The following is a 26,346-nucleotide window of genomic DNA, read 5'->3' as shown; positions in this document are numbered from 1 at the left end:
TTCTGTCACTCCTTCCTCAGTAAAAGTAGAATATATCTCGGTAAACGTGTTCTCCGATCCTCCGCAAATACCTTCCTTTTTTTCTCAAAGTGTTGTGCTATACCCTCATTTGAATAGAGGCAGTGGAGGCTCCACCCCAAGAGAGTTGAAAGGCTAGAGGACCACAAAGATGGAAAAGGCCAGCCCACTGAGGGAGGGAGAAAAAAACTGCTCCGGCTCCTCTGCCATAATTTCCTATCAGCCTATTCAGAAAACATCACCAACAGCTTGGTCTGTGCGTGTGTGTGTCTATGGGAGCAGAGCAGAGAGGGAGAGAGCGAGGCAGCGCACGCAGAGGCAGAGAGAGAGCGACACAGAGCGAGCGGGGAAGAGGGAGGCTACATTTTCTTTCACCTACCCCCCGTCAAACCACAGGAAGGAGGGGCCAGACCCTAAGCTGCCAATCAAATCCGCTCGTGGCAGCCGGCATTATCTCAGCAACAAACTATTGACAGATTACATGTCAAGGAGTTTAGTGCATGATTGAAGGAAGCCTTTTCAACAAAAAAAAATCTAGTTACTTTTCCGCTTTATTCTCCCCTCCACCAACCAGCATTCGAATGACTTTCCAGCAGAGTTGAGTAATATTATGAAAGTTACATGTCTGAGAGGATTTAACTTCGACTTTGCTGAATATGGTGAGTACTCCTCTTCTCTTTCTGTCTGTCGCCAGATATGTTTTATTAGCCGGCAGTTTAAGGTGTGCCTTTATCTCTGAATAAATATACAGAGAGGGGAAGTTGTTCATGATTTAACTATGTGCCAGTGCGTATGTATGCCCGAGTGTTGCGACACCCTTATTTATAGCTCTTTGACAGTGCCCAAAGGTGACTGCAATATCAAATATGATTGCCCATTTCTCTCGCACACGACCCATGAGGCTGTGTTTCACGCAGTACACATGTGAAGAAAGTTCACAAAGCCAGTTTCATTTTCTCTTGTCAGGGAGCCTTATTTTCTCCCAGGACATGAGACCAGCACAACTCCCTGTTTGGCTGTCTTTTTTTTTCTGTCTTCATCCATTGTTTTCCCTGCTTGATTTAGTCCCTTCCTTTCATTGCATGTTTATGAAAAAAAAGCCAACATTCGGTGTTGTAGAAATACAGGTAGCCTGTTGGTGTTACCCACAGAGGCACTCGCAATGCCAACAGGGTACAGTGAATGGCCTAAGGGTTTGTTGCCAAGGGGACAAAGCAAACAAACTGTTGTGTTGCTTATGTCTCTACACATGTAAAGGGAGCAGGAATTAACGTCAGTAATAGCGTGCACTTCTAATTAGTGTAACTTGCAGCACACAGGTGTATGCTACATTCAAAAGAAAATAAATCAAGTGCACGTTATGATAGCCAGAATAATATTCGAAATATTAAACAAAACAATTGTCAGTTATGAGCATTTTTCTGCAAATGCACAGATGGGGCTTGTTTTAAATTTTAATAGAGCTGTAACTGTCAGGTTTACAGTCAGTCTGTGCGTACTTTTGGAGGATAAACTTGTCCAGTGTCATAGGATTACACTTTACACTCATGAGCGTCACTCTCCTAACCGCTTCACTTGCATGAAGGGTTTGTTTGTATGTTTTAAAATATGTCATATTTTACGTTAAGTTATTTCTGTTTCACGTGTACACTGTCAGCGTTTGTGTTTGCATGCACTGAGTCGTTTGTTCCCTTCACACTTGTGTGTATGTATTAATAGTCTCTGTGTATTTCATTGTTTGCACCATGCATAAATATAACTACTTTATGACTAAATTGTAATATTACAAGTAAAAAATATATATATATTTTGAACTTTTGCAATCTATACATATTTGGTAAATAATGTGGTGATATTTTTTTGAGTAAGCTGGTTACAATTTATATGGAATTTTTCATAAATTACCGAAATTATAATAAAAATATACATATTTAGATTTTTTCTATATTCATGTCTTTACATATTTTTTTTGAATGAAAATCTGTAATTAAAACTACACTGTAGACCAGGGTTTGCTCCAGGCTCATATTTTTAATACGTTTATTTGCCACTGACATACTGTCCCTGTGTCTTATTTGAATCCTCTCAACAATTATTTGTTTTCTCCAGCTGTCTAATCTTGCCGTTAAGCACTCCTGACACTACACAGGCTTCTCTGCTCTTTAACTCGTATATGGCACAATTAATGAAAAAAAAAATCTAATCAAAGATGGTGCTGCTTATTAAATAAAATTCTCAGAGACTGTATGGACGACCACTATCACCACAGGGTTTCACAAACACACAGGACAGGCAGACACACTGACAGACAGACATGAAGGCTCAGTTATTTTGTCTGGTTATTTCAGGTACATTGTGTTATGGGTCTAAAATCAACAACAGGCAAATACGAGTGTTTGCATGACACACCTTAATTTCTAACTTTTCGTCAGCTCGGAAAATGTTTTTCTACCCTCTTATGAGTCATAATGTTGATTGCCTTCTCCCTCACCGAGTTGTCTCATTAACCCTTTGTGGCCCTCTCCAACTTTTACGGCCTTCCACAAAAAGCAGAATGAAATGAGGGAGAAAAACAAGCCCAGGTCTGAAGGCCCTCAATAACCTTTTATCACAATTTGGCAATAACCTGAATCAATTTGATGTCTTAAGCAATAAAATATGCTGTTGCACTCCTATTTCTGCTGCTCCTTGGATGACAGTAAATTTACATTTTTTAATTAAACTAGCCGGAATTTTTATTAGGGGGCTGGGCTATGCTAATGGGAATGTTGTGTACAGCAGATTAACAGAGTTTTGAAATAAATTTAACAGGGAGACATTTGGTGGAAAAAAAATGCGAGTCATTGTCTTTAACCTCTTTCATGCCGATTTCTCCTGGGGGATCCTTGTATTCTAAGGAGCCTTGTCAGGGAAGAGTGCTTCTCAGCAACGAGGTGATTAGTGTCGCCTTGTCAACCGAGGAGGAACGCTCACATCCCCGTAATTTATTTGTTCAAATGATGCCAAAATATATGATTTTTGTTATCACTTACATATGCATTTGAATATACTGACACAGTGTAAACCAGGCTTGGTTCGAATCAGGTGTTAAAAATGCCTCTATTCATGTTTTATTTAGGTTTTTTTAAATGTAAAAAATAATGAAATATACAGTTTTTTTCATTTTATTTTATATTTTATACACTGCCTCATCAGTGGATCCTTTCTTTCAATTTTCCCGCCTTAATCAATTTAATCAGGTATACATTTACTTTTGCTATTTTACAGCTACATTGGAGAGGGACAATTTGAAAAAAGTGTCAAATACAGTGGTTAATGGGAGTGTATATGTTTGTGTAGTTTTATGGTGCGCTCTCGGTGTTTGATTGATGATACGCGAGGCTGTGTGTGTTATGCCTGGTTTTAGCGGAGTGGCAGAGGGAGAGAAGGGGGGAACATAGACAGCAGACAAGGGGAGGGAGGTTAGTGTGTGTGTTACGGGGGGGGGGGGGGTCGAGACAGAAAGAGAGGGACAGCTGAGTCCGGATTGAGCATGTGCCCAGTCATCAGACACAAGCCACCCAACACCATAATTACCCTAACCCCGTCTTTTAATACCCAAATCACACCAACTGCCTTTTTTCCCCTTTACGGCAGTCAGAGGAAACATCGGAGATCAAACGATCAAATGAACTCCAGTTGCACGTGGGCTGCCATGCATCTTGCCGCAGTAGCCAAAGTGTTCAGGGCTACTTGATATGGGCCAGGAGCGAGGCAAGTGGCATCACCACCCCTTTTCTTCACTCCTGTGCACTCATGCAGTGGCCAGCACCTAATTAAAACCTCAAAGCTCCCCGTCACCAATCTGGAGTAATGGCCTAATTAATACTCGGTGAAGAAATATTCCAGAATGATAAACAGGTTGCACCTTGGGTCTTCATTGCCTTTATTATCTAAAATATAACAAGCCAAGTTTTATTATCACAGATAATACATGTTTGTTAAACTGCTGCGCTCGAAATGAAGGAAAAAAGAGACGGTGAATATCCTTTTTAATTATACTATCTTTAAAAGGATAGCCATGAATTATAAATTATATGAGCAATTACAACAAAAGCTTTGCCATTTATTATATTTCTAGAGAAAAAAACTTTTTTTCTTATTCATATGTCTCAGCTTCCAGTGGAAAAGAAACCCCGCGTTTAATCTCACAGCTAAATATGCCGTGTCATGGATTTCTTGTGTGCAGAGACAGGGGCGAGGATTCCAGTAACTTTTCTCTTTTTTTTCTCCTAATCTGTATATGAAATTATAATTTCATGCAAAGTATAAGGGAGAATAACAATCTCTAGTCATTGATATGCCATATAAGAGAGGAAAATGGGAAAATGAGGAGGCAATTAGCAGAGTGGAAAACTTTGGCACGTTTGTCTGAAAGCATGGTCTCCACTGGCCATGAATGAATTTGCATGCTTTGCTTATCGAAGCGCACTTATTAGGGGCAGCTGAAAGAGAGATTAAGGCGGCACAAAATGTGGTGACTAATCCTTTTAAATGTGGCAGGGGGTCTTTAAGGTGTGAACCAGCCCGTTCGTAGGTTTGGAATGTGACGGAACACAACTCTCCGTACGACTCTCCGTGTGCATGAAAAAGCAGCAGCGGGCAGATGTGGGGTTATTTAATGACAAGGGCAGTGATTGACACAGGTAATAAATTGATAGTTTATCTCCTGACCCTCTTATCCTTGGAAAAAAAACAGCAGGTGGGGTCAGGCCGGGTTGAGATAATGACGGAAACACTTTGTGGTCCGGCATCAATGACATTTTTTTGTTTTTTAATTAATCAATCATTGTTAGTGAGTTCAGTAAATCATTCATCTGAGGCCGAAAACTGAAGGCACAGACAAGGTGGTGCAGAAACAAATCTTCTGACTTTAGCACTGTTTTTCAGCCTTGAGCACATCTCTCAGTTTCAGTTCTCGGTCACCTTTTCTCTGACGGGAATCCAGCGCCTGTTTTACTGTCTTTATTCTTGATATGAGGAAAGAGAAAAAAAAGCACAAACAAACATGGAACCAGTTTTTTTTCTGTCACCTCCGATGTGAGCGAGGAAGTGTTTGCTCTGGCGAGTTACAGAGCCAATACTCCTGTCCTCGTTCCGTAATTGACTGCAAACAGGAACGTAGTGACGTTTAAACACTGCCCTCCTTCTCTCTGCCTTGTCTCGCACACAACATGCTCCTCAACCCGACACCCCCCCCCCCCCCCCCCCCTCGACTCCAGATCCCCCCCGTTTCTGCCGTGTGTTTCTTCATGTGACTCTCTATTCACTTGGGTCAGTAGCAGGCAGCACCAGCAATAATTACTGTCTGTACATGATAAATCTGAAGCCCAGCTGTTCGTTTCTGTCACTGCCAACAGAAAGAGGGGAGAAAGATAGAGAAGAGGGGGGGAGAGCGAGTGAGAGAAAAAGGGGAAGAGGCCAGGAGTTTGCAGTTTGTCAGATTTTCTTTTTTTTTCACTTGGTAACTTGATAGGATTACATGGTTCTAGGGCCCACACCTGTTAAGAGGCTGTTAGCAGAACAGTTGGCAGTCCCATAGCCACAGCTTAGCCATTTTCTTCCCTCACTGCTGTCCGTTCTGGATCCTCTTTTGGGGATTTCACCCCCGCATGCAGTGTATGACGGAGAGTTTGTTTCCCCGGGCTCCCGCCTCAGTCACAGGCTGAGGAGGGGAGAGCAATCCTCGTGACACGCGAGCGCTGCGCGTTAGATGTTAGATTGCGTATCCTGCGTTTGCATTTGCGTGCGTGTGTGAGTGTGTGTGTGTGTGTGTGTGTGTGAGTGTGGGTGTTTGTGTGTGTGTGTGAGGCCAGGTTGGCTGACATCTCTTTTTGCCTCCCTCTCCTGAGACACATTGTCTGCCATCAGTTGTGCCTCCCTCTCTGACCTCAGTCACATCGGAGCCGCCCTCCGGAACAACGTATATATATCTACAAGTAACACGACAGCAAACAAAGAAAGATTTCAATTAGTTTTTTTATTTCCATTTTGTAACCAAGGTAGGGGCCAGGTGTTGGCACAGTCGTAAAATGCCCAAATACTGGTTAAACCAGATGATTTAAATGATTAAGGGTTAGGTTGAGAACGTTTGTGCATATTTTAGGAGTGCCAAAGCCCTGCTGTCAATTAGAAATAGTTTTGGAAGGAGTGGAGAAATGAGTAATGCATCAAATTTGTTGCTTGTTTTTTCTTGTTGGGAGTGTTTATTTAAGTTGGAAAAAGCCCTGAATATTGTCTTAAGGTAGAAAATAAAAATGTAATTTTTTTTCAGGGCAATCTGTGTCATCTGGCCTAGAAAATAACATTACAGTAGGTTGTTTTGTGTCTCGGTGCAATGTGTCTCGCTACCTTATTTGGCGTTGAGCTGCAACCCAGCTCTTCGGCTCCGTCACTTTCTGTGGGCCCTCAGCACCTGTTCCCCCTATTGTGCCGGAATTTTCTATATTTGGCAAGAAGTTGGACTCTCTCAATTGGTGCGTAGGTCACTGATTCTAACAGTGTGAGAGAAATAACATATATATTCTCCAAGATAATTTTTTTTATCTCTTTCTTTGTATCTTTCTTTCTCTGCTGTTGCTCAGTTGTTTCAAAAGACAATATAAGAAAACAGGATTCAACTCGGGAGGTCACATTTCTCACCGGGGCGTCTAAATGTCGTGTCGTCCCTCTGCATGTTATTGACACGTTGCATTGCCATGAGTGCAAATTATTTTCCTTGTGAAGCACAGGAGAAATAAAAAAAGAGCAAAGTTAATAGATATCTCGGGCTAACTTTTAATTGTTCTGATATGTAATCGCTAAATGACAATAAAAAAAGGAGCAGGGCCACTTTAAAGGCTTTATCTCTCCTGCTCTGTGCCCAAAGTGTCATGTCCATAACAGCACCACCTGATCTTCAGAGTAAAATAACCACTAAGGCTTATTGTTTGGACAATATTGAAGCCCCCCTCCCCTCACACACACACACACACACACAGACAGCCACCCACCCCCCCGCCCGCCCGCTCCCACCGCTGCTCCTCTCCCCTCTCCCTTGATTCATTTCACCCACTGTCCTCGGCTGCTGGAAAATGGCGTTAATTTTTTTATTACCTGTTTGACTCTCCAGCCTTATTACTGTAGCCCCTTAATGTTCTCTGTAACCGTGGAAACCAGATGAATAAATGTCCGCCAAAGAAAATGAGATGATTAAACAGGTCACCCTTGCAAAACAAATTCGCTTGGTCGAGCGCAATTTGTGTACCAAGCGGCTGTCTTAACAGTTTGCTAACAAGGGGATTGTTTGCCAGACTAACTGACAGAGAAGGGAGGGGGGGTGGAAATGAAGATATCTGGGGAAAAGGATATGATTGAAGAGATAATAATTTAGATCACCGCGCTGTTTGTCTCGTCTCTTTATTCCTTGTGATAATGTGGTGTTTGTGCAAGAATGAGAGAGCAACCTTTCTTAGATAAAACGGAGCGACCGATACTTCCCTATTCCAGTGTACTGTATGTATTCAAGTTTAAAGCAGCCATCCATATTATTGTCAGAGGCATTTGGTCCGTGATCATCAGCAAGCGCAGTAGCAAATAGAATTTCCCTCATTTATGTGGCAACCAATCATTACTGCTAATTGTCCTTGAGGCCATCTGTATAGGATGGCTCGTCCTCCATTGGTGTTGGAACAGTGCTGGTCATGGATTTACAAGTCCAATAATGATACTTAACTCCTCCACAGTCAGCGCAAAAACACTTCATATTCACAACTGCAGTAATAAATATGGACAAGCTTCTTTTTTTTTTTTTCTCTGCTCAAATTAAACAGAAGCCTGAACAGCATCCTGGTTTCAATGTGTCGCTAAGTTTGGTTCCCATGATGTCCCCGCCCTTCCACATCTTGTCCAGGCGCAATGTTCTCATATGACTTGTTTCAGGCAAAGCACGACTGACAACCATATAAAACGTGTGGTGTTTTCATCTGGGAAAATAAGAGACTAGGTCGGGCAGATTTAGCCATGTAACGATAGGGCAAACATGCAGACTTGGATTCGAATCAGGCCTGTGTTGCCATTCTCGCCGCAAAATCATAAATGTTGGGGACACGGCGGTGGTGTTGTTTATGGAAGGATGCCCCGCTGCGCCACTCAAGGGTGTTGCCTGTTTGCATTGATGCACCACCACCACTTACCGCCTCCTGCTTTAAAACAACTTCCGCACCCCACTCGGCCCAGCCATTTTGTCCCGCTACCAGAGCAGATCCCAAATGTTCACCACAGCTGTAGCCTCAGCTTTAAAAGAAGGAAGGAGGGGGTTGTTGCTCAAAGCCAAGCCGTGGCTTCTTTTAGTCGTTTGTGGGACAGAAGATGGCGAGCCGGAGTTCGTCCCACTGGTGGAGGGAGGTATTTCATCCCAATACAGGGACACTATAGCTCAAAACTGAAAAGCACTTATGCATTATTGATGTTTTAATTTGTGCGAATGCCCAAGTCTTTGTTAAGTGATTATAGTGCTGGGGAGATAACAGCGGAGATACTTCTCTATGAAACAAGAGCTCGCTCGCTGGCCGCACTGGGAAGCCATTGGACTAAATCTAACAAGTCCACGCTTCTACTCAGAGAGGAAGAGAGGGAGTAAGGGGGGGGGAAGTAGAGGGGGGGTTGTTGAGTTGAAAAATATCAACGTGTCCCAGATAAGAACAAATTCAGCCGTTGATCTTTTGTCCTTACTTCAGCTACACCTCTCCCATTTATGATGTCGGGTTTATAGGTCTTTTACATCCCTTATCAAAAATTATTTGATGTAAATACAATGGAACTGACCTGAAAAGCCCTGTGTGTAAATACTGCGCATGGCACGCTAACAACTGACCTTGGGAGAAGAATGCAAAGTTATAATGCTTGCAAAACAAGCCAATAAAATAATACCCTTTCGAACTGCCGTGAGTTTTTTGTAAATAGATAAAAGAAAACAGACGAGAAGCAGTTTTCTTTCCGCTGCAATGATTAACTCAGTGCAAAGGTTATCATGGATGACAAGTTTTTAAACTCTGTAATTTATGTAATTGCCTGCTATAGAGACATACACGATAAACAATGACGTCAGGAAAAGTTCAAACCGTGTAGAAGACAAACGTGTGTGTGTGTATATGCAGAGTATAAGCTGAGCTACAAAGATTTTGTTTCATGTCCTCGTTGATGCGATGCTCAACTACATCTCAGATCATGGTCACCAGTTTCCTCTATTGTGGCATTTGGTCACCCAAACTGGGACTCAGCCTGTCTGGCCCCACACCTGCAGCTGTTCACACAGCCTGCCTTCCTCCAGCAACTAAAGCATGTATAACCTGTAAATGATGCTCTATTCATTTAACTCAGTGTGCATTAATATGGGCTCTATCAATGTCAACCTGTGAGATAAGTGTCTTAGTTCTGGCTTTGCTTTGGGTATTAGTCATTCTCCTTTGATCATTGGCTTTATTCTTGCTTTATTCTTTGGCAAATTCTGCTTAAATGTGGAACCCGCTTTATGTTTCTGCTTTGAGCTCCCTGGTGGAGGTAAAACATGAGAGCGTGCGTGTGCACATACACACAGACGTGCCTTTATGTGCGCACACATGCACACACACACACACACACACTCACACACGCAGTAGGCTCTCGGCTTCCCCAAGCATTTACTGCTTTATTAAGCTGTCTCATGAACCCACTAGCTGAACATGAGAATACAGAAAAAAAAAGAAAAGCCCATATTACTTAGATGATTTGATGTCATTTGTGGACTACCAAACGCCAGGCTTTATTGTGTGTGCAAGAAAGAAAGAGCGGCAGCGGAATTAAAAAAAGAAAAGAAATTGGCTTAGAAATTCTGAATTTCAATTAGCGTACGTAATCTGAACCTGCCGGCTTTGATAGAGGCTTTTTTTTTTTTTTTTTTTTACTAAGAATACAGCAGCACTTGTAAAACATTAATTAAGCAGACTTGTTTTTTTAAAGGATGGAGTAAAGTGTGCTTTATGCAGAGTCCTTTTCACTGAACAAAAGACAGTTACCTCACACAGAGGAACGCTTCACCCAAACCATCTGGAAAATAAAAGGAGAATTTGAATTGTAGAAAAAAAAGACAAAAGACAAAGTACAAAAAGAAAAAGACAACCCATTGAGAGTAATGTTCTGAAGGAGATGATATCATATGAGAGCGCAGTCTTTTGCTGAAGAATAGAAATGTATCCCTGCCTCAGTGAAACCTAAGCTTGGTGCAGGAAAATGAGCCTCTATTTTAATGACTTTCTACCTGACAGATGACTTTAGACTGCCTTTTGGATCACATTGCTCTGACTTTGTCTCTTACATCATCAAACCATTGATTATTAATAGTGTATATTAATTCTTAATCGATGGGTAATATGAGTTATTATGGCAACATTCTCGTCAATGTAAAAAAGGCGACTGTCTGTTTCTGTTTTGTAAAAACCAAAAAGATATCTCAGGGAGATTCTTGAACTTACTGTATCTGCTGTTTTGTTTCCGCCCTTGATGGTTTGTGGCGAAGCTATGGTATGTCTGTGAGTGGGCCTTTTAAAATGTCTTCTCTTTTCTGGTTAGTGTGACTACATGATACTCATGAGGTGAAATGCATACTCTAAACAACACTGGCTTTGCATTAAAGGGGATTACTGCTCATTCACACGTTTTATTTTCCATCAGAAACACAAAAACAATAAAGTCCCTTTTAAATACAGAAGCACATAAACGCCAAGGTATAGAAATCGTGTTAAATGTGTTTTTTTCCCCCCACCTACTATAAACATATGAGTTTTGATGCTTGTGCTATGTTGAAATATATAATAAAAAAAAGAACAGGAAAAGGATAAAGTCCTTGTCCCATATTTGCACATTGGTGTTGTATATGCATTTTCCACTGACTATTGTAAATCCTCTTGCAGTGGGTGATGAGTACACATACAGATGATACATTAAAAGTGCCATAACTCGCACACCCAGCAAAGCTAAAAATCAATTGGAATGGATAGTTAAGCTGGCCCCTAAAAATCAATGAGCAATTCATGTCCTTGATCACAGAGTGTCATTCCTCTCAATGTTAGAGGCTGATGAGGCCTGAGCACACACACACACACACACACACACTCATACTCATATTCAGCACAAATACACAACACAGGAAACTTTCAGAGACATTCATCGAGCTGATGCTGAAGGTTTATAGTAAATTTAACTCACCATTCAAGGGCACGTTTATTTTCACAGACTTGGATTTTAAACAACTCCTCTCGATGTCTCTTAAACAGGGTTTCCAGTGCATTTAATGTAACTTTCAGTCGGCCATAAGGTTATTGTCTCTAAAACTATGATTTTAGACTCAAACAGTATTGTTATAGTGTTAAATGGGGTTGGGGTATTTAATAGGGTCAGTTGGTGACTACAACAGTTCTGAATCCATCTATCAGCAATAGCAGGGAGTCAAGTTTCAAAGCTCCTGTTGTTGTTTATTAAAGCACGCAGAATGTCACAATCCTAAGACCAATGACAAATAGAGATGACCTTATAGCCATTACACAGTGGGGGCAAACACACACTCACACACACACACACCAACACACACACACACACACATTGGGAAGAAAGGCAATAAGGTTGGCCAAATGAAGAGGATGGAAATTCTGTGTTTCAAAATAGCAATTTTGCCCTTATTAATGCCATTAGTGTAACAGTCATAATGGATCAAATCAACGGATGACCGAAGCAACTCCTCTGTCTGCGCGCTGTGACGGGATCATGTCGGGAACAATTTGGGCGTTTTGTGTTGATGAGTGAAGTTTCAAGTGCCCTGTATCCTGCAAACCGCCCTTAAATTATGCCCATAGTTTCTCTCTTTATCTTCTTCTCTGCTTACTTATCTTTCTGTTATTCTTTTCATTGTCATTTATTTTGTATTTTTTGTACATTCAAACAGTCACTCGATATTGCCACCCTTCATTTGGGTCAGCTATCAGCAGAAGTGACCCTTTCAATGGGAACTACTATATTTTTAACCCAGATTTAGATAATGGCACTGTGACAGTCATTTTTCCGCTCCTGGGCTGTGTGCTGCTTTGAGGCTGTTCTTGTCACTCACACTTTGTATCCCCTATTACCAATTATAGCCCACACTGACCACTTCAGAGCAACGCTACAATAGAAATTACATACATGAAACGCACAATTATTTAACGTCAAATCGGAAAAATGACTGCTCTCTGAAGCTTTTCTACAAATGGCGTTCCCCTTATTTCACCATGGAGTCTGTTCGCAGTTGCTTGGCCTTAACAGGTGGTCATCTTTTATGGTCTATTACTCTGGTAACGTTTGAAAGGGTCATTCAGCTCCCTGGCTAAATACCTCAGGTTTGGGGAGCAGAGAGGGCCTTCGAAACAGTTGTCGCCTGTCAGGAGGAGCAGGGAGTTAGGAGGACCGCTCCAACAGTTGCTTGTCCCTTCTTCGAGGTGAGACATTTTCCGGCAGCTGTCACTCGGCCCCTTTACCTCGTGTTTTGTTTTTTTTCCTTTCCTTTTTCTTTTTTGGAGGGGCTGTTTTTACCCCCTCATTTCCAATAAAGCTGAAATGAATGTTTATGGCAACTGGAGGGGGAGGGCAAACTCCGGCGCTGTGCCCTGTCACTCACAATCTCACCCGTGTGTGTCCTCCTCCACGAGGGTTACATGTCTCATCAGCCGCCAATCATGAGACGCACGTGAGACGAACCTGAAGACAGAGTCTCCGTTTTCTGTCCTGGGATTCGGCGGCTTTTAAAGGCTCCTGTGGTTTTCTTGTAATGCAACGTCACAAGACTCTTCTAGTTGGCTTTGTATTGTAGCCAAATGTGTTATTTTTTGTCTCTGCTCTCCGTCTCCTCGACTCCCCATCTCTCTCCCGTATCCTCTTCCGTTCCCTGTCTCCCTCACTCCCCCTTTCTCTCCCCCTCAATCCATCTGCATCATGTCGATCTGTCAGACTGCCAGTGTCTGTTCCAATTAGATTCCACTTAATACACGTAACCTCGATTAACACGCAATCAAGCCCAGATAAATCACGTCCTTTAAGTCCCCCCCTCTGCCTCTCCTGTGTTGCTTTGCATCACTCAGTTTTCCCCAACAAGCTTTCTTCGCCACAGTCGTCGGTCACAGTGTATAAAATCACACGCCGGCTGCACGAGCAGGTAAACTTGGTCCTCGGTTGCATTTCGCTGCAGACACAGGTGCTTTTCACCTCAAAAACCAAGCGCACTATCTTCGTGTGCGACTCACTTCTGTTTCCAGCCGTGTGGAGTTTCTCTTGTGTTTCCAGCACACTCTTTGCCGGTGCCCTCCTCACCCCTGAAGATGAAGGTGTCTTAATTACATCTTTGGTTAAAAAGCTACAAAAGACACCCTGGGCTTTCTCTACATTGCAGGAGGCTGTGTAGTCTATTGTCTCTGTGACCTTTTTAGCTAGCGGACAATTGGTTTGACTAGATTACAAATTAAGACGCAGCACCAGGCACTTAGAAAGCAAGTCTGTTAGAGAGCCGTTCCATTACTACCAGTCTGTGAAAGCCACCGGGCCATACGGTTTTAGCATCACACAAATGGACAGGAAAGTCAGGCGTCACATGCTCATTGTTCCGCATCTATAAAATATAAAGTAACATTTGCTTTAATGATATCTGCAGTGCCAAGTCTTTGCCAGTGGCAGAAAAGGAAAAACACACAAAGCGACTACAGAGCTTAGGATTCAGGGCTGATTATAATTCTTTTAACAAAGTTAATAATTTACACTGTTTATGCTAATAGCAGAAAATAGGGACTGTTGAATTACCAAACAGCAAAAACCAGTAAAAATACAAACCAAATGAAAACAACCTGGGGCAGTGAAAAAGCACACGCAGCACTCTTGGGGTCTTCTTTTATTAATCGCAGCTAAAAGTGCTAACATTGACATGTTGAACAGATTAGCCTCTTTAATAATGGGGCGGGTCAACATGGCTACCGCTGCTGATCCATGAGGATATCCTGTCGGGAGGCGCATAGACGGTGTGTTTCATATCCTGACCCTTGCCTCTGTGGACCTAGCCCCTGCACTAAAGATATACTGAGTCTGGCCTGTGCATGGACGAGGAATAAAGCTCTCTTTTTTCTTCTATTGCTTATTGTAGTTTTGATTATACCCTTTTCTCAAACTGTTAAAGTTATGGTAGTTGTTTGTTTGTTGTATTAGGAAATCTGATCTGACCTACCTGACTGCATGGTTACTGTTTTTTTTTTTTTGGTGCTGTCTTCAAAAGCTTGAAGCTGTGGCAGTTAGAGATCTGGTTTTGTTTCACACGGCGACAGCTTGTGTCACACACGCTCAGCCTGCCGTTGTACAGCATTAATGGTTTTAAATATCTCAATGCTAGTTAGAGCTGACAAGGCCTGCCGGTGTGCGGTGTGTAAATAGGGCTTGGATTTAAAATAAATTAAGCTATGAGAAAGGCTCAGGTTGATCCATTTCTTATCTCCTCTGCTGCCTTGTCAGCCCCCGAGCCCTTTCAAATAGTGCGGACAAGTTAAGGGACCAGCACACCTCATTCACAGTTTCCAGCAGGCAGTGAGAAGAACCTGTTGTTAGTGCTTATTGATGAAGAGTTTATTTATAAAGCTACAGTAGATATTATACTTGTTCAACTTCCTTGAAACTGTTGATCTCTGCAGAACCAATTAAAAAGTTGCGCGTGTTTTATTTAATTAGTATTGGGTGCAAACAAAATGAGTATTGAATTGACACCCGATATCCCTCTGCCCTGTCTTTTTCCATTTATAAACTCCATCCACGGCCACAACAATGTTGCAGTGTCTCTTTAAAGGGGCTGACAGTTTTGACTATAAGATGAGCTCAATTTTTTTTTCTCTTTCCCAGAGAAAAAAAATGGGGAATAACGCTGATGAGTTTTAACAGCTTCAGCCGGGCGATGGGCAAATATAATAAGTGTTTTCGTAGACGTCACCATTGATTATCTCATCTGGGCATTTTGGGTGAATGTAGTGGATTTAGAGGCTCGTCTCCCATTGTGCTGACATCACCCTTTAACAAACCAAATTAAATCATGGCTAAAATCATTTGAAACTCTCCCAGTGTCTGTCTCAAATGCCCAAACAATGAAAGTCTGGGAAAAAATTCAAAGGGAGCGCTGTGTTCATTTGAGTGTGCATGTGTTTGTGTGTGTGTGTGTGTGTGTGTGTGTGTATGTGTGGTTGTGGGGGATGGGGGGGGAAGGGGGGTGCACTGTGGAAATGGGGGCAAATTTACCCTCACACTGAATAATGGAGTGAGGCGAGACAATTTTTTTTAACACATTCTTAAGAGAAATTATGTGACACAGTACTGCACAGGCAGATTTATACTCATACAGTTGTCTTTGTATTCTTTTATAAATAACTTATTATAATGTGTATTTTTCTTTGATTTGTATTTGCATTTGAACGTAGGGAAACCTCGGGCCTCAGCGAGGAAAGCTCTGTGTAAGGAAAATCTTAGAAGGGTTAGTCAGTCTTGATATAGAAGTAATTTTATAGATAGAAAGTCCGATTAAAGGGCACGAGGGTCCAGTTTCCATACTCTGGCAATGTTTCATGGAAAATGTGTTTCGATACTGAGACCACTTTGAAACACCACAGACAGGGAACGACAAAATGACACCTGTATATTATATAAACACATTTTGGGGACGTGCGATCGCAGAAAGTCACAAGCATGCCTGTCTCTTTTAGTTACCCTGACCATTAATATGTTTCTTTTAATACACATATATGTGAACATATTATTTTGTTTTACAATATCACAATGTAAATGTATTGCAGCCTTTAAATAAATTACTAGTTACAAAGTTGCAATGAGTAAAAGTATTCCCTTATTCTATTTCAAGGTATTTAACTGTTGTTGTGTGTTCGCCATACGATCGGCACAACATGCAGGGCTCGGACACACAGGGATCCGTCAGCTGTCCCGTTTCACCACTCGCGTGCCGTGGTCTGCCACCCATGACCTTGTGAGGCGAACAAAGGGGTTTGTGAGAAAGAAAGAGAAAGTGAGTGAGTGAGTGGGTGAGTGAGTGAGAGAGTGAGTGAGTGTAAAGGTACGTGGAGGTGGTGGTTGGATGGGAGGGGGCAGGAGTGGTTCTGCTAAGGGCCTCAACTCAGCCTACGTGGCCTGATGTGACAGGATTAGCTAAGCCCCAGTGAGCATGGCTGGTACTCTGTGTGTGTGTGTGTGTGTGTGTGTGTGTGTGTGGGTGTGTGTGTGTGTTTGTGTGTGTGTGCGCAGCAGACTGGGAACCCAGAACTGCTGCTTGCCACCAGCCGAGCCAAGACAAGACATTGGTAGATCAACAGTGTGTCAGCCCATCACTGCCGTCCAGCCTCAGCCCTCAGCACCTTCCCCCTTCCACCAATGGGAGCGAGCCAGAGCGCAGAAGATACAGCCAAGGGAGTCAAGATCCAGTCGGGGGAGACACAGTGGGGGACTAGTGGGCGGGCAGCTGGGGCTAAAGTGAACGTGAGTTGGAAAATGATCCTATTAAATTGAATTAAAGAGGCAGTCTTCATTTACCCCAAGAATGATGGATTTGGATAATTAACAGCGTTAATGGGGACTGGTTAAAGAGGGCAAGGGAAACCGGTGATTGCAGACACAGTGTAAAGGGGCCAGGTCAGACCTATATTCTAGTCAGGCCGGCGGCCCATGAGGGAGGACCCTTGTTGTTTTTATAAATCCATTTTATTTACCTTGCCCCAACCCATGGTCACTTGTGAGGGGTTAATTTATAAGCATTTCAAGACTTTGGCACACCGGAAATGCTACAAATCCCCCTTAACTCTATCCTTTTCAAGGTGCTTTCTTTTTTTTTCTGACGCTACCTTAATAAAAGAGCAGCGGATGTAAGATGATCTGAACTCAGACGATCAAAGGCTGTTGTGTTGTGTGGATTCGCGCTGGGCCCCGCTTAGTCGCACGCATGTGAGAAGGAAATTAAAAGCAATAGAAGGGTGTCGTTGATGATTATGTAGGTTCAGTGTCGATATATTTTGTGGTAGTGTGCTGCAGCAGTGAGTGCATTATACCAGTTTAATGCCCTCATCTCGGGACCTAATTATGGCACTAGTGTTTGCAAAATTTGTGTGTGTGTGTGTGTGTGTGTCTGTCTGTATGCACATGTGGTGGTGTACTTGTGCGCCTGGGCTTTCACTTTGGTCAGTGCACAAACCCTATCTGCATGTCCTTAATTCTCAATGATGTGCGGGCCCGGGGCAGTGTGTGTGATGGAGAGGTTGCCTGTTTGCCAAGTTGAAGTGATCGGGCGGGAGGGCATGGGCCCTCTGAAAAATCCTGCTGCCTTGCTCACAGCAGCCGACCGCTGATAGTGCGTCACTAGTTTCCACAGTCTAGTCAGGACTAGTGACACCCTGCCACAAAGGAGTCAGATTTATAGGGCATTATGTGTCATCGGGTAATCTGCAGCTCGTCTGTCGCCTCACAAATAATAGCTAATCCTGGAGAAGAACTAGTTAGCCTCATATACACAATGTCAGCTGCAGCCTTACTAATTCTTTTTTATCTCTTACATGCAGTTTTTTTCTTCTCGGTGCCGCGTTGTTTGAGGTCACGCTGTTTCCTTTTGACATAAAGCTGTGGACGTAATCAATTTCGACAGTTGTAGACGCACGCTCAACTCTACATTATCCCTGGCTGGTGTTTACCACAGCTCACCTGAACCTTGATTAGGCAGAGAATGTCTTAAGTAAGGGGATCAAATAATTTTATGCTACTTTTCTCCTTTAAAAAAAATTAACACCACAGTTGCACTGGCGCGGGTGTGTGTGTGTGTGTGTGTGAGGGAGAGAGTGATAGAGTGTGTGGAAAAAAACAATCTCATCAAGCAGGAGGCCGTTTGCTTAGCAAGAGCTGACAGTCTTTGTGTATGTAAATGAAGAATTTAGACTAATGGAGTTGAACCATTTCTAATTTTGTGATGGCAAGAGGATTTTGATTGAAAGTAATTAAGCAAGCTAGCTGTAAAATTAATTAAAGCAAAAGGAGGGGGGGGGGGGACTTTTATTGGATTGGATAGCGATATAGCTGCTGTCAGGCAGGGGGACAAATGGGGGTGACCTGGATTCTCTGCCCTCCCTCCTCCCACTCGGGACTTTTATGTCACTTTAATCTCCTTAGAGCGGCTGGTGTGCATTTGTTCGAAATAATCAAGGAAATATGGTCAGAAATTGTCAGCTTTCAGATCTAATTTACCTGACAGCCTCGCAAGTGTGTGTGCACGCGCCAGGATGCATGTGACAGTGGCAGGTCCTTTTTTTCCCCTTGCCCTCTCCTCAGCTTGGTGGAAAATGCTTTTGACAGTCTTGAAGCATCTTGGTTGTTGGAGGGTGGGGAAGACGAGGAACTTGGGTGGCTTTAAGATGGACATTTCAATGAGGCGTGTTTGGCCCGGCTTAGCACCTCTGACACCGTTGTGTGCATGCACACACACCAACATGCTTAATTGCCTCTGCAACATATTCAGACTGCGCTCGGCCACGCTAGCAGCACTTGACGGCTTCTGTTTTCTGCAGGTAGCCTGAACGAGCAGAAGAAGATTACAGCCTTCACAAAGCCTGTTACAGCTACTTAACCACTGACAAATAAGATCGCCCAATCCCGCACAAATAGAAATGGAACTTATTGTCCTTTGAGTTTGAAAAAACTCTGAAAACAACTAAATCATGTTTAGATTTCAGAATATTTTCCCTTTAGTGTTTCATCTTAAGCTTATAATTGGAAAACCGTGATGCTGGTAAAAGTATATAACACTTGTGAAATTTGTGATAAACTAATAATCATTCATAAAATAGTCCCACTAATGTCCTGCGACATCTATATGGCTTTGCACAGTATGGGGTCCGTATTAAAGGTCCACAGGGTTTCACACAATTCCACAGTTGGTGAGATGCCACTTCCTCTTAAAGCGTCTCAGAGCTTGCTGGTGGTGACATAGGGTCTCAGTGTGGTCCTCCGTACCCCCTGAAGAGACAGTTAATTAAGGCTTGGGTCCAGACAACGCTGCCGGGACTCTCACCCACCACACCATCGTCTGCCCCGGCTGCCACCGCTCCCCTCCTCGGCTCTACAGCCAATAGGGGCCTCTGGGAAAGCGGAGCGCCAGGGCTGCGCCACCATCGGGGCCCCTAACAGGATTAGGAGTCCTCTGAAAATAGGACCTTAGCTCCGAAAGCCTCTCGCCCACCTTCATCTGCCCAAAGTATCCCCCTCACTTCACCCCCAGCCCTCCTCTCCCCCTATAAGACGACTCCACCCGAGCTCCGTTTTATCAATTAATGTAATAAAAGGTGGAACAAAGAGCTTTCTTTCCCCAGCTCTGTAATTAGAGGGGGAGCTCTCCTGAGGACCAGCATTCCTTGGGCCCGAAAAACATGATTCTCACCCCCCCCTCCACCAAGCCGCCACCACTCAAGCGTAACATGGCTCCTCGATGTATAAGGGTGATAATGTAAATGTAGCGTAGTCTGCAAGGCAAACCCGGCACAACCTATTTCTGCGGCAGCTTTATCTAAGTGTGAACAAATGAATGTAACATTTGGAAGAGTGATACATTATTAACTCTAATTGTTTCCTTTATAACGCACACATACATTCACTGTCACCTCCACTTCGGCTCACACAAGTACACCCACTCTGAATTACTCTTGTCACGGCCCCTCTTCTAACACGTTACGTGTCACCACACACTGCTAACAAATGTGATAAAACCACCTGAATCGAGAATATCAGGTCTGATGTCGGCCCATGTGTGTTTTTGTCTTTTAAGGTGAGATATAGGAGACTTCACCGTGTGTGTCTAACTCTCTTTCTCTCTCGTGCTTAACTGTGTCTACACTGGTGTGAAAGTTAAGGAGAGAGACAGGGCGCCCGTTTTCACAACCACCGGAGCTTTAGATAGGAATTAGTTTTACAGCATATGCAAATGTTCCCCCTTGAAAAAAGGGGGTCTTTAAGTGACAGGTTGATATGTGATTAAACGACAATTAGAGTGCTGAAAATAAGTGTCGGCAGTAGGTCAAGCACCGGGCGGCTCAGCTAAAAGGTAGCCGACTATTGAGGAGAAAACACTCCCAGGCAGAGGCCATGCAGGAAAAGGACCCAAAACAAATTAGAGAGGTGGGTGGGGGTGGGGGGGGGGGGGGGGGGTGGGGGGCGGTGGCACTCCAATAGAGCCACAACAAAAACAAGTTCTGCGCTCTGCCTGGCTTACAAAAGACCGACTATTCACGATTAGAGGAGGATCCTGTTTTCATTAAACCTTCGCTGAGCACAGATACAGTCCCTGTGTTTTAAGTCGAGAACCTGCAGAGTGCAGGCATCATACCTGAGAGTTTAACCATTACCATTATGGGACTCCTCGGTTGTAATGATGTGCCTGTTTGCCTTATTTTAACCTTTAGTGCCCCTGGTCCAGATTAGAAGCAGTCATCGAACCTACTGTGTTGGCTGCGCTACACACCTCCTCTGCCCTTTAAGTTAAAAGCACACAGACATTAGGTATCCTCTGTCTTAGTACAACACACACACACACATAAACATACAGGCAGAGACATAAAAGGGCTCACGCTTATTCTGGCAACAGATGGCCCTGTCCCTATAATCCCCTTTGATGCTGCGGTGGGCAGTGGCTCCTGAACATCTCCGAAGCCAAAGCCCCAACAAAACTTGAGCTACTTTTCCTTTAACTGACCCCAATTGCCAAAGAGCTGTCAGCTGTCAGACCTGGTTAAGAGTGTCTTTACTGGGAGAGACTGAAGGGCACAGGTTTCTCTCTATCTCTGTCTCTGTCTCTGTCTCTCTCTCTCTCTCTCTCTCTCTCTCTCTCTCTCTCTCTCTCTCTCTCTCTCTCTCTCTCTCTCTCTCTCTCTCAGCTTCCTGTTTGTTTTCTGTCACAGAGGCTTCATTCCACCTCCATGACACGACTATGAAAGCAGGTTGACCGTGGCGCTCTGACTCGCGGTATAAACGGCACTTATTTCTTCACCCCCCCCCCCCCCCCGCCCTGCTCCTTCCAGAAGGTGAAAAAGTGAACCAACCTCCTCAAGGTTTTTCAAAGCCACAGATGGCAGGAGGTCGGGCTAAGAGGCTTAGATTTCATCAGAGCGCTCACCTTAATTATTGTCAATTGTAAGAAAGGGGGTCTTTTTGTGGCTTGTGTAACTTGCAATCTTAAAAATAATATTAAAATTGAACTAAATCACTTCATTTCTAGAAACTGTCTGTTAGAGATAATTACAAATAGATTTTTTTCATTTATATGTAAATGGTTTCTGCCTTAAAGAGAGTAAGCCTTTTGATGTTGATGAAATCTGTTGAAAAATCTGTTCATCTATCCAAGAAAGAAGTTCAGTTTCTGATCAAATAAAAATACCTGCGGTAGAGTTTAGCTCACAAATAGGTTGTAAACATAAATTGAAGCCTCAACCCTTATTCTAGAGAATTCATAGAAGACATTGTAGTTTGATGCTTAAATTTAGCTGAAGAATAGGACTTTTTATGTGTCATCCATTCCACTTTATTCCTATATTCTCTGATTAGAACGTAGAGGGCTGCGTTAAACACCCATGATTAAATTGAAGATCACTCTCCCAAATGTTTGAGTAAACCAGTACCGCGGAGCACTTTGCTTTCTTATTAATTTCGCACTGTAAATATATTCAAACGTGAACTGGTGTCATAACCTTTGTCTTAAATAATTTCCTCCTCCTAATGTGGGGAGCTCCAATCTCGGTCCTCTAATTGGAGGACAGCAGTTAAATGTCTCTTTAGGTGCATTTAGGCGATTGATCGCAGAGGTCTCTTATTCAGTTTTATTTGGAAAGCACCGGATTCAAACACAAATGTGGAAGGGGGGGGGGCAAGTTAGTGCTCGCTGGCTGTGCGATTTCAAAGAAATCCTCTGTACAGTTCGATTATGTATTATCATTTGAGAGCTTTGGGGGATAATCATCGCTGAGATTTGCTCACATTTCCAGCAGGTCTGCTGAGATGCATGTACGTAGCTAATGGGATTGGGCTTTTTTTCTATCCCTCTCCTGTGGCATTATAGAGCTGGCAGCTGAACTTGAACGGATGCGCATGGTGCTGAGTCGTGCACAGGACTATTTCAAGACTGAAATGCGATTGTTTTAATACTTTAATCCACCTGTCCTTGGCATTCAGGATGTTGCAGAAGTTGCCTAATTATTTCAGTGCCCTCTATCCTTCCTGTTTGAAATACAACAGAGACAGTGGCTCACATGTGATTATGAATTAGTCGATGATAAACAACGAATTTACAAAGAAAAAATCTATGGAAGAAATGTTTCTAATTTATTTCAGGAAGAAGCAAAAACAAAATCAGTTTGTCTGCAGGGTCCAGAATGTGATGAAGTCTCGAAACTTACTTAAAATAATGTATAGGGTAATGGACATTTTGAAAATGCATATATGCAAAGAGATTGGGAAATGCCCCAAATCACTTTAAAGAGCGAGACGTTAAACAAGAATTCTCTGAATTGTCCCGGGTTCCGACCGTGATAGTCTGCAAACACAAATATTTTCTTTTAATTAAAAAGGCCTCATCTCGTTGTATCCTCCCCCAAGCCTGCTGCCAGCTTCAACAACCCCCCAATGCACACACACACACACACACGCACACACACACACGCACACGCACTACACTAACACTTATGAAAACACACTCTTCTGATTCTTAATTTAAACCCAGTCGCACTCAGTGTCACATACATGCAGCCAAATTTGAGGGTAGCGAGTAAACGTGTCCCGGGCCATGGCTTCCTTTTGACTAGCTGCTAATCTGTCAGAGGCTGGTTGTCAATTGAGAACCAGGGACACCAGCAGGGACGGCTGCCCAGTTCACTGATAGCCCCCTGAGGGACAGTTAACCCTCAAACACCCCCCACCTACAAAAAAAAAAAAAAACTCTCTCTAGTGCAGTCCTCCCACTTCCACCCTTCCCCCTGTCTGGTCCAGCCTACCCGAACCCAAGCTGGCACTAAAAGTGTGTGTGTGTGTGTGTGTGTGTTGGGGGGGTAAAAGATTGGTGGTTTATGTATATGTGTGTGCATGCTGACTTGGGACAATGGCAGTGGCGGTGTGTGTTTGTGTATCTCCGTGTGGTTTGGTTGGGGGTGGTGGTGTGATAGTAATGCATGTTGATGTTTTCAGAGATACTTCATTTCAGAAACTGGGGCCTCATTAACTGTAGTCTTCATCAGGCCAGCGAGCAGCGGGCACATTAGGGGTCCACAGGAAGTTAGAGTACAGCAGGAGAGTGCATTAGGGAGGCCTGGGGAGACACACTCCCTCTCTTCCCCTCAGTTCCACTTCCACCTCCAGCTCTTTTCTATATCTTAATGCACCTTTCAGAGGAATTTGGATAGAGGTCAATAATTATGCTCTTTAAATTATTCAGCCGAGGTCCTCTGTAATTGTGCTTTTTAGAGCTCGGACATTGACAGCATGGTTTACTGCATGTGGGGCCCGGCCTGCAGACCGGATGAAATTAGTATAGAAAAAGAGAAAGAGCGGGTGAGTGCGTTTCGCTGCTTTCATCGCTAACTGATGTAGGATTGATCTTCATTTCTGAAATGTCAATACACGTCTACGCAAGACGAACAAATTAACTCATTTGCCGAGCGGATTTGTCAGCACATCAAGTTCGGATGTCTTTTAAACAGGCGTCGGGGCCGAGTCGGTCTGTGGTGGGCATGCTGGCGTCAGAGCGCGGCCACCGAGCCCCTCTGTGGGAATGTTTGGTTTGGGACGCAACTGTGTTATTTTTGTGACATCGAGGAGAAGAAAGCACAATCTGCAGGGGTAGCGGAAAAAAGAAATCAGCGAACTTTCTCTACAAAGCCCGGCCCCGGCAACGTTTGACTGCACATGATAACATCGTCCGTCCGAACAACAAGTCCTCTTTCAGCTACGGATTATTAACACATCGCTGAGAGTGGCGGGGAGCATTTGTCCGTTGTCACAGGGTCTAATATTTATATTTATCTAGTTGGGAGAGGCATTGACAAACATGTCACACACCTGCAGTTTTGTCGTACGTGCTACTGCAGTTTGGTGTCAAAGAAAGAGCCTGTACAGTAGAGTTTTGTTTAGGCAAGAGGAAGACTGTAATTACTGTCTGGCGATTCATCTAGTCACTGCATAAAATAGTGTTTATCCAGTCGCCCGTGTTTCTGTCGAGGCTGAGGGAGGGGAGGGTCATGTTTTGCACAAGTGAGACAGCTAGGGCAATCAGGAGAAGAATCGTGACTCCAAAACATTCAGCCTTTCTTTCCTCCGTCTCTCTTCCTCTCTTTGTACCTCTCTTTTTCTCTCTCTCCCTAGCAGGTTGAGAACTGGTGCCTTTGAAAATGAGATCTCCCTCACTGACACACCCACACACACACAAATAAACATAAAAAGCTAATTTGTTAGCACCCTCGTTTCAGAGGCCCGAGCAGGAGAATATTGTTGGAGGGAAAAGAAATGCTTTGTCAAATGTTGACATGTGTTGCAAACACGAGGCCTTCACCGGAGTGGCTCAGGCACATTGTCGGCACATGAAGAGAGGATGCTTTGAAACAAGATTATCCTCCAAATGGCCCTGCCTGCCTAACCACCCCCCCTCATCTGTACTCCTGTACATAATGCGTGTGAGTCTGTGCATGTGCGTCTGCTCAAAGATGCTAAATGATCAGATCCACTGAAATATAGGTAGGCCTGTTTTCTCACAGGATGAGTCTGGGTGTCATGTGCTGTATATCACTGTACAGCAGAAGGTGTATGTACACATTTGTCCCGCTGCAAGGCCTCATCATCTGGCACATGGTTTCACTTTCACTTGGGTTCTGGGGCCAGAAAGCGCACGTCCCTGTCACCGAGGCTACCTCCCCTTGGCTTTGGGTCAGGGTGACACTGGCAGGGGGGGAGGGAAGAAAAATCCATCACCACCACACCCTGCCCCCACAAAAATGAATAAAAATTGGAAAACAACATGCAAGGTCCACCTAATACAGGAACACTTGCAATATGCTGATGTTTTCTTTTGCACACTGTGTTTGCTAAATTGCCTTTGACTGCGTGCATCAGTAATGAAACTTTATGTCCTTGTGGAGAGGGCAGCAAGTCCGTTCCAGTTAGGACCGGGACGATCTCTCCTGTCTGGCTTTTGCAAGACTTTTTTTTCTAATACATGTCCTTATGAATAAATGAAGCCCATGAAGTCATTTTTTCCATATTTGTGTAAATTGCTTTAAAAGCATTTTATCATGTCATAAAAAAGCGCAATTGATCTGCTGGGCTTAGCCCATTGGACAGCTGTGTGTTTTGTTAATGGCCACTTTGCTCCAAGCAGCTTATTAAAAAATTTATATAGAAATGCTAAAATTGCATAAATTATTTAGATACAGTAAGCATTTTTTTGTTTTGGTCAGGCAGGGAGGGGCTGTTATCAGTATGGAAATTTACCATGGTATATTATCCTTTGAAATATAGTAATATATCTGCCCAGACACATATGTGTCCTCCTCACTGCACCCCCACATATGCAGAGGCGCAGGAAAAAAAGTATATATTTTTTGATGACTTCGTTTCAGCAACCACGGAATGTCACCCATATCCTGGTTGATTGTACTTTCGAGTTTTATGATGTTTTTCCATTGATTTGTTTCCCCGGCGCAGCTGCCGACCTCTATTGAGGGACGAACGTAATCAGCGCTGACGCAAATTAGATGGTTATTCGTTTCGAAAATTGACAGAAAAACAATAAAAAAGATGAAATGCTCCCAAATCAATAGATATAATGAAATTCAAATAATCCGAGAGATGAGGTCTCCATGGCAACTGATAATGTGGAAAAGAAAACAATTTAATAAAGGACAGACACGCTTTGAAAACAGATTGGGGAGGGGGGGCGGCTGTAAAGCGGGGAGAGGAGAGCAGAGGAGAGGAGATGGAGGGATAGAGAGAGGGAGGTAGGGAGGTGGAGGGGTGTTTGTGGCTGTAGTGGCGGCTCTATAGCTTGTTTCCCCCGGCGTGTGAAGGATCTGTGTCTGTCCCAAGGACACCGGAATAATTAGAAAAGCTTTCAGGCCAGAAAGTGCAGATTCAGGTTTTAATACACAAAATTATTTCAGGGGCAGTGAATCGGAAAACCATTTGTTGGTGACCTTCCTGAGAGGCCTC

General features: G+C 43.4%; 1 protein-coding gene across 9 annotated transcripts in view; it reads left to right on the top strand.

The window, feature by feature from the left end:
• The first annotated feature begins 233 nt into the window (after positions 1–233).
• The window catches only part of casz1 (castor zinc finger 1), a 75,374-nt gene continuing 49,261 nt past the window's right edge, over positions 234–26,346 (top strand). For 4 of the 9 annotated variants that reach the window (XM_062392215.1, XM_062392212.1, XM_062392214.1 and 1 more), the window contains exon 1: positions 234–677. In XM_062392215.1, the coding sequence (XP_062248199.1) occupies positions 629–677 (49 nt within the window). In that variant the 5' untranslated portion in view covers positions 234–628. The remainder of the gene's footprint in view (positions 678–26,346) is intronic. The other 5 variants (XM_062392218.1, XM_062392217.1, XM_062392216.1 and 2 more) reach the window with 4 other exon arrangements.

Source organism: Platichthys flesus, chromosome 7 (genome assembly GCF_949316205.1).
Source record: "Platichthys flesus chromosome 7, fPlaFle2.1, whole genome shotgun sequence".
NCBI classification, from domain to species: domain Eukaryota; kingdom Metazoa; phylum Chordata; class Actinopteri; order Pleuronectiformes; family Pleuronectidae; genus Platichthys; species Platichthys flesus.
The sequence above is the reverse complement of the archived record's forward strand: the minus strand, read 5'-3'. Positions and strand labels throughout refer to the sequence as shown.